General features: G+C 36.4%; 1 protein-coding gene across 11 annotated transcripts in view; it reads right to left on the reverse strand.

Moving 5' to 3' along the window:
* Nucleotides 1-12,202, reverse strand: part of RABGAP1 (RAB GTPase activating protein 1) — a 177,002-nt gene that overhangs the window by 107,729 nt on the left and 57,071 nt on the right. For all 11 annotated transcript variants that reach the window (XR_010323034.1, XR_002785007.2, XM_023544938.2 and 8 more), the window contains one exon: nucleotides 11,074-11,243. Coding sequence is in view for 9 of the 11 variants with exons in the window: in XM_023544938.2 (XP_023400706.1) it covers nucleotides 11,074-11,243 (170 nt within the window). In the remaining 2 variants the exon portion in view is untranslated. The remainder of the gene's footprint in view (nucleotides 1-11,073; nucleotides 11,244-12,202) is intronic.

Below are 12,202 nucleotides of genomic sequence, written 5' to 3' on the forward strand. Positions count from 1 at the left end.
CTATTCATCTTTAAAAAAAAAATTCTCAGAGAGATGATATACTGTATAAGCAATGCAGTTCACCTAGGGGGGAAAAAATCTCTTATCTAAGTAATAAGTGACCAGCACAATACTGTCTTTTGAAGTCACATAAAAATAGACAAGAACTATTTATACCCAGCTTGTATGTCGAGAACCCCAGCTATGAAAAATGCTGTTAATTGTTGAAGCTGGGTGATAATATATTGGGATTCATTATACTCTTCTTTTTATTCATGTTTACATTTGAAAAAGCTTTTTAAAAAGCACTCTCACAGGACAAAAAAAAAGTTGGCTTGAATAAATGGAAACACATCCTATGTTCTTGAAAAATGTGACTTAACACCATAAAGATGTCAATTTTGACCAATAAAAACACTAATAACCTTCTTCCAGAGCCAGACGAGTTGAATCTAAAGTTTATATGAAAAATAAATTAGTAGAAATACCCAAGAAAACCTGCAAAACGAGGTGCAACATATCATAAAGTCTACATATTTACAACAATGTGTAACACTGCATATGAATAATGTAAAGATCAATGAAACAATACAAAAACCAGAAAGAGGTCCAAATACAATATGGTTTATAATAAACGTGGCATCTCAAATCACTGAGGGAAATGTTAGACTTTTTAATAAATGGTGTTGGGCAAGTAGATGGCCATTTGGAAAAAAATGAAATCAGGTCCATACTTTACATTATAAACCAGTGTATGTGTGTGTATAAAATGTGGTATATGAATCAGAGGTCTATGCAGTAAAATGAAACCATATAAGTACTACAATAAAATATGTACATTCCTTTGTAACTTGAAAGTGGAGAAAGCCTTTCTAACTAGAATCCAAAATCCAGAAGACTTACGGAAAAACCTGATAAATTCTAATACATAAAAAAAAAAGTAGCAAAAGACAAAACCACAATTTAAGTCAAAAGAAAAATTACAAAATGGGAGAAAACACTGGTAACTTGCATCTCAAACAGCTAATTTCTCAAATATATAAAGAGCTGCTAAATATTGAGAGGAAAAGGCTGAAGCCAGAAGCAAAAGACATGGATGGGCCAATTCATGGGAAGGGGAAGAAAAATCATTCTCGAACTTAGGAAAAATGTTTGATGTTATTTATCAGAGGATTAAAAACTACCCTGACATACCACTGCCCTGCCTATCAGATCCTTAGGTTTGAGAACATGCTATTCTGGCAAGCCTGTAGAGAAACAGATACCTTCACACATTGCTAGCCCGTATGGTGAAAATCTTTACAGAAGGTAATCTGGCAAATATAATAAAAGTATGTATATATTTACAGCATGTCCCGGTGATTTTACTCATAGGAATCTACTCTAAGATAAAAGCAAAGAAACAAAACAACACACGCATAAGGTTCTACATTGCAGCATTATATGGAATAGCAAATGACAGGAAAAGATCCAAACGTTTAATAGAAGACTGGTTGAATAGACCATAATTCATGCAAATAGTGAAGTACTATGTAGCTGTTAAAAAAAGAAATGAGGAAGGTCTCTAAATACTGATGTGGAATGATCTCCAGGATACACTGTGTATAAAAGAGCAAGGTACAGAACAGTACATACAGCATGCTAATTTTTTTTTTTTTTAATAGACCAGGGGTTTAAGAAGTATTTTATTATTTTCACAAAAAGGAACACTGGAAAAGTGAACCAGAGACCAATAATAGTTACCTATTTGAATGGGGCAGGAGCGGGAAGCACCCAGTAAATTATATCCTACAAAATTTTTACTTCTGTACCGTGTAATTTACATATTAAAAAAACCAGCCCCTAAACTGAAAATAAATGGAAACAAATTAATCCAACTATATGTCAAATGGTAACATAACTACAACAAAAAAAATTTAGTCCAAGTAACTTTTAGCTTAGAAGATAGTATCAATTTTAGAATCTTACTAGAACATGTTCAAAGAACAAAAAGAAGTTCTGTAAAATCTTAAGCTTCACTCAACAGTTTTATTTTTAAATGTAATACCAATATTTTTAAATTTTTTATGAAGTAAAATAAAGCAAATAAATTAAATACATTAATGTTACTCTAACATTTTCAGTGTAAAAGATACATAAATAAAAAAAAGAAGAAAAAGTTACAGTGATAAATTACTACTGAAACTATGAACTCAACTGATTCAGGCAAGAATCATCAATGGATGCTGAAACCATTAGTTAAAAGGCTGCTGAGGAACAGAATATTTAAAAGGTTGCCAAAGTGTCACTTGCTAACTGCAAAGAATGAACTCTACTTCTACAAAGGAGAAACCCAGTGGTCACTACTTCAACCAAGTGATCACACTCAGCATCAGGAACAGTAGAAGAACCTAATATTATCTGCCTCCTGATTCAGCAAAAGAGCTCTGGCACAGAAAGCATTACGGTATGTTTATCTTGAGAGGCATACTGCTTTAGCACACTGTGCACATGGGTGCGCGTGCAAGCACATACACAGCAAATTATGAGTAAGAGGTCCAGGATTTCAGTTATGGTTACACTAATAACTTGCCTATATGACCCTGACCATATCACACAGTCTTTCAGACATCAGCTTCTTCATTTATAACATGGTAATTCTGTAAAAGATTACAAATGCCCTATAGTCTCTTTGGTTCTAAAAATTTTATAATTCTATAGTTCTAAGAATGCTTATTTGATCTTTTGTTCACTTTATGTTTTGTTGGAAAAATTTGGTCTTTTAGTAAATGCTATCTGAAAATTTAAATCTAAGAAAGCAATCTTTCCTTCCTGACTAATTTCAAATGTTTCTTCTCTAATATGGTGCCATCTTAATAAACAATCCCCACAGATGGGAACGTGTCCAGGCTAAAAAGGAGTTACTGAGTCATCAGACAATTCCAGTGAAAGGAAAAAGAATTTTAAAATGTGATTTTTTTTTTTTTTTTAAATTACAATTGTTTTCCTATATTGGTGGCAATAAACAGTATATTTTTAAAACACACTCTGTAGCACTGTTTCCTTTTCGGCTAAAGGAGTTAGAATTTTAAATTATCCTTACTTTGTTTTAAGTAAATCCTAAAAATACTCTTACAGAAAAAATGATAAAAGTAGCATGTTTCTATAAAAACAGCCCTGGCTGAGACTCTTAGAAGGCTTAGGTATGAATCTTGTCTACCACAACCTCCTGTAAAATCTGCTACTGTACATCTCTGAAATCTCCCTTTCCTCATCTCTAAAATGAAAACGCTGTTTATTATCATTGAGTCACTGTGAAAACTATAATAGTAAAAGTGACAGTGGCTAGCAGAGTGATGATCACGACAGGCCCTCAATTAGTGCTAGATGCTATTATTATTATTTTGCTATTGTTTTTTAATACCATGAATGCAAAAGACAGAATAAACTTAGTTTATTAAGTTATAAGCGGTGAGGTAAACAGAGTTCTAAGACAAAACACTGAAGAGCAAAAAGTTGTTCAAATTCTTCACACCCTACCTTTCTTTTCATGCCTCCATGTCTTTTCATGACCTCGACTCCCTGCTTCCCCCAGCCCCCAGACTCATCCAAATAAGGAGAAAAATGAAAGATTATTCTCAGGAATTCCCTGCCTTCCTTCCAGTGTCCACATACACACTTCTGCTTTTTGCAAAGAAAATATTCACAATGCAGTCTATGCTTAAGCTTGTTACCTTGACAGAAGACTCTAGAGTAGTGTATCTGACTATGCCTCAGGTTTGCATGGTTTTTTTGCTAATCTACCCATCAAGTCATTTTCAGCCCAATTAAAAAATGTGTTAGAACAACATACTATATTAGAATATTTTAAAAATGTGCATAAAATTGAAATCAAATTTAAGTCATTTCCATGAAAAGACACATTATTCTAGACTCAACCACAAAAGTAATATTCCTATAAACCCATGAATCCAAAATTGGGTAACATAATACCTCAAGGGAAAAATAACTAGGGGGCACAATTACAGATACTTACTAGACATAACCAAACACCTCATGGGATTGGTTTTCTGGGTTTTGAAGGCTTAGGACAACTTGTGGGACAACTCGGTCAACTGGCATAACATAGTTCATAAAGTTTATGTTCTACCTCCTGGTTTCGTGAATAGCGTCTGAGGTCTTAAAAGCTTGCAAGCGGCCATCTAAGATACAATTGTTTGTCTCTACTTGTCTTGAGCAAGAGAGAGGGAAGGAAACCAAAGACTCGAAGAAGAAACTAGTCTACAGGACTAACAGCCTACACAAATCACAGCCTCATCTTCCCCAAGACCAGAAGAACTAGATGGTACACAGTTACCACTACCAACAGTTTGGATTAAGGACACAATAAATGGACCTAGACAATAAGGGAGAAAAATGCAGAAAAAATTCAAATTCTTAAAAAGTCTGGACTTGCTGGACTGGTTGAGGCCAGAGGAATCCCCAGGAATATTCACCCTGAAATACCCTTTCAACTTTGAAATGAAACTACTCCTGGAAAGCACCTTTCAGATAACAGATTGGCTCATAAACAATATCACCCATGAGTACTGTGCTCCTTTAAAAAATCAGCTATATGAGACCAAACAGTCAACATTTATTCCAAAGCAAAGATGAGAAAGGCAGGGGGGTGGGGGGGGGGGCAGATTAAATGAATGGAAATGGAACCACCAGAGTGAAAATAATGAGAATTTTGACACAATGAAAAATGTAACCAATGTCACTGAACAATTTGTACAGAAATTGTTAAATGGGAACCTATTTTGCCGCGTAAACTTCCAATGAAAACACAATAAAATATTACGAAAAAAAAAAGAAAAGCAACTTCAACATGAACTTGCTTCAACTTCAACTTTTATAGAAGCAACGGGTGGTCTGTTCAGCATTCAGCCCCTGGCCTTGTTCTAACTGATGATATTGAGCTTTTCCATCATCTCTTTCCACAGATGTGTCCAATTTGATTTCTGTGTATTCCATCTGGTGAGGTCCACGTGTATAGCCACCATTTATGTTGGTGAAAAAAGGTATTTGCAATGAAGAAGTCATTGGTTTTGCAAAATTCTATCCGGCACTGTTTCTATCACCAAGGCCATATTTTCCAACTACTGATCCTTCTTGTTTCCAACTTTTGAATTCCGATCACCAGTAATTATCCATGTATCCTGATGGCACATTCCATCAATTTCAGAAGCTAGTAAAAATCTTCAATTTCTTCATCTTTGGCCTCCGTGGTTGGTTTTTAAGTTTGAATAATAGTCGTTACTAACTGGTCTTCCTTGTAGACATACGGATATTATCCTATCACTGGCAGCATTTTACTTCAGGATAGATCTTGAAATGTTCATTCACATACAACCCTGTAATTTTGTGTAATGAAATCATCGAAGTTGCATGTAAATGAAATCAAGTCAACAAATAATTATTGAGAACTACTATGTTTTAGGTGCTTGGGATAAATCAGCAAAAAAGATTAAGAATCTTTCCTTAGCTAATAAAGAAAACAGACAATAAATAACTTAAAAGTAAATATATCATGTGGTATATTGGATGGTCAGAGTCATGTTAAAGAACACATTAGTTAAGAGAAGGGATTAGCAGTACCAGTGGAAGAGCAGGCAAACTGTACTATTAAATGGGTGATCAGGGTGAGTTGTTGAGATGTAAACTGGACCAAAGACTTGAAGAAGGTGAGTATTAGAAGTGGGATCTCTGGGGAAGAGCATTCCAGGCAAAGAAAAAGACTAGAAGCAATAACCCTAAGACAAGGTGGTTAGAGCAGAGTGAGGAAGCAAGAGGAAAGTGCAGTAGGAGAAGAATTTATTCATGGTGTAATAGGTAGCAGGAAACCCTGGTTGTGCAGTGGTTTGCTGCTAACCAAAAGGTCAGCAGTTCGAATCTGCCAGGTGCTCCCTGGAAACTCTATTGGGCAGTTCTACTCTGCCCTATAGGGTCGCTATGAGTTGGAATCGACTCGACGGCAATGGGCTTTTTTTTTTTTTTAATAGGCAGCAGATCAGGTAGGGTCTTCTAAGCTACCGTAAAGACTCTGGCTTTTATTCAGTGAAATAGGGATAGACTTTTGAACAAAAGAATGACACGATCTGACCTTAGCTGGTATGCTGACAGGCAAAGATAGAAATGTGGAGATGATAATTTCGATGAGGGTGAAAGTAATCTAGTTGGAGAGAAGTAGTCAGATTCTGGGTATGTTTTAAAAGTTGAGAGACTGTGTATGGGGTATAAGAAAACAGTAAAGATTCTTAGCCTAAGCAACCATCAGGAAAGGATGTGATGAAATAAGCTAGTAAAGGAGGTAGGCAGAGCATTTTGGGGGTTGGGGATGAGATAAGGAGACCTTTTGGACATGTTAAGTTTGAGATGTCTCACAGACAGCCAAATGGAAATGCTGAGTAGGCTGTTACATAAAAAGAGACTAGAATTTGGAAGAGAAGTGTGGGTTGGAAATAGAAATTTTTGAGTCATCTGCATATAGATGACTGTATGAGACTAAAGTTGCTCACAAAGGGAGTGAGTATAGATAGGGAAGAGGGTCCAAGGATTAATTAAAATCACGAGGCTGGGAAAAAGAAATCAGGACCTAAGATTGGGAAGAAATAAATAGAAAGAAAAACCTAGAGTATATGATATCCTCGAAAGCTAAATGAAAGAGTGGTATTAAGGAAGACGGAGTGATCACCTGTATCAAACGTACTGACAGGTCAAGTAAGATGAGGTCTCAGATTGACTACTGGATTTAGCAATGTAAAGCTCATTGGTGACCTTGATGACAGCAGTTTCAGTAAGATGGGAATGGGGTACAAAAGCCTGACCATAGGAGGACTAAAAGCAAACGGGAGGGTAGGAACTGGAGACAGTGAATGCAGACAAATATTTTCAGAGTTCTGCTATGAAGGAAATAAAAAAGGGGGCAGTTATTGGTGGGGCAACTGGAGCCAAGGAAAGCTAAAAGAACAAAACAGAGATTTCATCTGCTGTCCACCAGAGAAAAGAAAGAGTAAGGAATTTGACTCTGGCCAAGTTAATGACCGGCTGAAACACACATACAAAAAAAAATCAATACTTCTCAGGAGAACACAACAGAACTGAGTCTCTACAATATATCATTTAAAATGTCTATGATATAATCCAAAATTACTAGACAAGGAAAATGTAACTCATTAGACATTAAAATTCACAGTGAAAGATTTTTAAAAGTTATTATAATTACCCTCAATGGTATAAAAGAAAATCTGTTCAATTAGATGGTGCATGGCTACAACCAATGACTGCCCTGACAGGGAACATAACAGAGAAACCCTGAGGGAGCAAGAGAGCAGTGGGATGCAGATCCCAAATTTTCATAAAAAGACCAGACTTAATGGTCTGACCGAGACTAGAAGGACCCTGGTGGTCATGGTCCCCAGACCTTCTGTTAGCCCAAGACAGGAACCATTCCCAAAGCCAACTCTCCAGACAGGGACTGGACTGGACAATGGGATGGAAAATGATAATGGTGAGGAATGAGCTTCTTGGATCAAGTAGACACATGAGACTATGCTGGCATCTCCTGTCTGGGGGGAAGATGAGAGGGCAGAGGGAAAGAGTGTGCTGTCTCATTAGGGAGGAGAACAATTAGGAATATATAGCAAGGTGTATATAAATTTTTGTTTATGAGAGACTGACCTGATTTGTAAACTTTCACCTAAAGCACAATAAAAATTAAAAAAAAAAACAACAACTGTTCAATAGAAAACAAGAAATCTCAGAGAAATTAAAAGCTATAAAGAAGGACCAAATGGAAAATTAAAAAATAAAAATACAAGATCTGAAATTTTAAAATTCACTGGATGGATTCCACAGCATACTGGAGATGACAAACAAGTTAGTGAGCCTGAAGATAGGTCAATGGAAAGTGCTATCTCTGAAATTTAAAAAACTGGAAAAAATAATAGAGCCTCAGTGATCTGTGGGATAATATCAAACGGTCTAAAATATGTGTGAATGGAGTCTCACAAGGTGAGAAAAGAGAAACGGAACAGAAAAAAAGTTGAAGGAATAACTGGCCAGATTTTCCCCAAATTTGGTTAAAAAAAAAAAAAAAATCCCATAGATTAAAAAATTCAACAAGCCCAATAAATCCCAAGCAGAATAAACAAAAGAAAAGCATTCCTAAACCTAAAATGCAGATTGTTCAGTGAAAAAAACTACTCTGCACAGATGACATACTATATGATTCCAATTATGACATTCTGGAAAGACAAAACTGTAAAGATCAGTGGTTGCCCAAGGTCCAGGGGAGGGGATAAGCATGAACAGGTATAGCATAGGGGACATTTGGGGAGTGAAACTATTCTATATAATATTGTAATGATGGATACATGATATCTGTCAAAATCCACAGAATTGTATAATACAAACAGTACACCTTAAAGAACCTATGGACTTTAGTTAGTAATAATATACCTACTCCTCACATACCGACTGTGATGGATTGAATTATATCCCCCCCTAAAATATGTGTTATCAATATGGTTGGGCCATGATTCCCAGTATTGTGTGGTTGTCTTCCATTTTGTGATTGTAATTCTACGTTGAGAGGATTACTCTCACTCAGGTCACTTCCCCATACAAGGTAAAGGGAGTTTCCCTGGGGTGTGGTCTATAACACCTTTTATCTTTCAAGAGATAAAAGGAAAGGGAAGCAAGCAGAGAGTTGGGCACCTCATACCAAGAAAGGAACACCAGGAGCAGAATGCATCCTTTGGAAATGGGGTCCCTGTGCCTGAGAAGATTCTCGACCAGGAGAAGACTGAGGACAAGGACCTTCCTCCAGAGCCCACAGGCAAAGAAAGCCTTCCCCTGGAGCTGATGCCCTGAATTTGGACTTGTAACCTACTACACTGCAAGAAAGTAAATTTCTCTTTGTTAAAGGCATCCACTTGGGGTATTTCTGTTTTGACGGCACTAAATGACTAAGACACCAACTATCTCATTATCCAATAGTTTGCATTAACAACGATAGTAAAAAATCTACTATCCAACTATTCTTTGCATTAATGATGTGCATCTGGCAGTAACAAATGCCGAGGTGTGAGGTAAGAATAGCGCTGGCTATGATGGTTAAGGTTATATGTCAACATAGCTGGCCCATGATTCTTAGGGGTTTGGCAGTTATATAATGATACAATTTGGCAGTTATGTAATGATGCAGTCATCCTCCATTTTGTGATCTGATACAGTCATCCTCCATTTTTTCACAATACCGCTTTTCACAAAATGACCTGGTCTTTGGAACTCAACCATGTCAGTAAGTGAGGACTGCGTATATATTTATATAGGTTCATCAACTGTAACAAATGTACCACATTAGTGCAAGATATTAATAACAGGAGAAACTATGAGGGGTTTGAGGGGGGTATATGGAAACTCTCTGCACTTTCTGTTCAATTTTCTATAAACCTAAAACTGTTCTAAAAACAGTCTTTTTATTAAAAAAAAGAAAGAAAAGAAAAGCACACCTAGGTACACCATAGTTAAAAGGCTGAAAACCAAAGACAAAGAGTAAAAGGAGCTAGAGAAAAATACACACAGAGGAACAATAATATAAATTACAGTAGTCACCTCTTATCTGCCTGGATACCTGAAACCATGGATAGCACCAAACCCTATATATACTATGTTTTGTCCTATACATACATGTGCAGGATAGAGTTTAATTCATAAATTGGGTACAATAAGAAATTAACAATAACTAATAATAATAGAACAATTATAACAATATACTGTAATAAAAGCTATTTGAACGTGGTCCTTGGGTGGGATGGAGCGAAGACAGTACAACATTTCGTTACATTTTCAGACTGTGGTTGATCGCGGGTTACTGAAACAGAGGAAAGTGAAACTGTGAAAGGGGGCAGGGGCTACTGTAATGCTGATTTCTCATCAAAAACAATGGAAGCCTGAAGACTGTGGAGTGACATATTTAAAGTGCTGCAGGGAGGGTCGGGGATCTGGGGACCATTGTTTCAGGAGATATCTAGGTCAATTGGCATAATAGAGTTTATTAAGAAAATGTTCTGCATCCCACTTTGGTGACTGGTGTCCAGGGACTTAAAAGGTAGCAAGCTGCCATCTAAAATTCATCAACTGGTTCCAACCCACCTGGAGCAAAGGAGAATGAAGAATGCCAAAGACATGAGGAACATATGAGCCCAAGAGACAGAAAGGGCCACATAAACCTGAGACTCCATTAGCCTGAGACCAGAAGAATTAGATGGTGCCTGGCTGCCACCAATGACTGCCCTGACAGGGAACAAAGCAGACAGTACCTGATAGAACAGGAGAAAAGTAGAGCATAGAATTCAAATTCTAGTAAAACTACCAGACTTAATGGTCTGACTGAGACTGGAGGGACCCCAGAGGTCACGACCCCTGGACTCTCTGTTAGCCCAAAACTGAAACCATTCCCAACTCTTCAGACAAAGATTACACTGTACTATAGACATAAAAAGATACTGGTGAGGACCGTGCTTCTTAGCTCAAGTAGACACATGAGACTAAGTGTCCAGAGGCGAGATGAGAAGGCAAAGGGGAACAGAAGCTGGTTGAATGGACCTAGGAAATACAGGGTGGAAAGGAGGAGTTTGCTGTCACATTACAGGGAGAGCAACTAGGGTCACATAAAAATGTGTGTTTAAGTTTTTGTAGGAAAAACTGACTTAACAGTAAACTTTCACATTATTATGCTTTTAGTGCAGGTGAAATAAAGACTTTTTAGGTTAAAAAAAAACCTAACAGAATGTCTTTAGCAGATCTGTATTGAAAGAAATCCTAAAACAAATTCTTCAGACTGAAGGTAAATGATACCAGATAAAAACCTGAATCGTCAGGAGAAAATGAGGGGTAACAAAAATGGAAAATACGTGGGTAAATATAAAACACATTTTTTTCCTCTGAATATATTTAAAATACACATGGCTGTTTAAAGATCTGATGGTTATATAATAAATCAGTCTCAAAAATGATTTTTCCTTTGTTATTCTCCCCATCCCTCACATTTATATAAAAGTATAGTACCTGTTTCAGTTTCAAAAAGAAATTTTCAGTAGTACTACGTTTGCTGAAGGGCCAGAATAATCTTTCATTAGGTGAGCAAACGCGGACTTTTGTCTCTAGGAGAAATCGAACCGGCTCCTGTACTTCTGTTATTACTAAGTCAACAGCTGTGGTCATAAACAGTACTTTATCTAGAGAAAAAGATAGAAGCAGCAAATAAAAAAGACTGAAATAGTCTTGTTCATGTAATTAACATAAAAGTGATTACTTTTATTACAAACTTGAAGCTATCTTAAGGTAAACCATCACTGAATAAAAATATAAAATAAATCACTATTTAAAGAAAATAATTTTCTGTATCAGAAATTATTTTCTTGGGTAGACTCTTAGACGCAGAATGTGTGACAGCGGTATATATTTGAAGGCTTATGAAATATGCTGTCTTTTTCCAAAAGTGGCATATGGTTTCTTTATCCCACCCTCATCAACACTGGAAATTCTCAATGTTTAAAGTCTTGGTTGAAAATGGTATCTTACATTTTTTAATCTTCTGATTACCATTAAGGTCAATTTTCCCTCATATTTATCAAATCACTTCTGTGAACTATTATCCATTTATCCACACTGTTATTAATAATAAGAAAAAAAAGTGGGGGGCATAAATACTCAGTAACAGGCACTAACTAAGCAAATAATGATACATCTGCAGGACGAAATACTATGCAGCCATTAAATGACATTCAGGAAGAGCACAAAAATATCTTGAAAAAGGTTCTTTACGCATAGAATAGCTCTGAAAGCTATGCAAACAGCTGGTAATGGTGGTTTCTTTGGGGGAGGGGCCCTGGGGAGTATGATTGACTTACTTTCCCTCTATACTCTTCTGAACCTTCTGAATTCTTAACCATGTGCACATGTTTTACCTCTCCATAAAAATAAATTCATAAATGTGCAAATAAACGAAAAGGAAGAAGAGGAAAGGAAAAAATGGAGAGAGAAAAATAAGTAAGTGAAAACGATACTTTGCTTACAGGTCAAATTTATGAATAAATTCAAAGACCTATTTAAATTCCTTGGTTTCATCAAATTTAGGTAAGTAGTGAATACTGGTCAAACAGTGGTCTTAGGATCTAAGTATCTTCTTGGGGCT

Source organism: Loxodonta africana, chromosome 9 (genome assembly GCF_030014295.1).
Source record: "Loxodonta africana isolate mLoxAfr1 chromosome 9, mLoxAfr1.hap2, whole genome shotgun sequence".
NCBI lineage: Eukaryota > Metazoa > Chordata > Mammalia > Proboscidea > Elephantidae > Loxodonta > Loxodonta africana.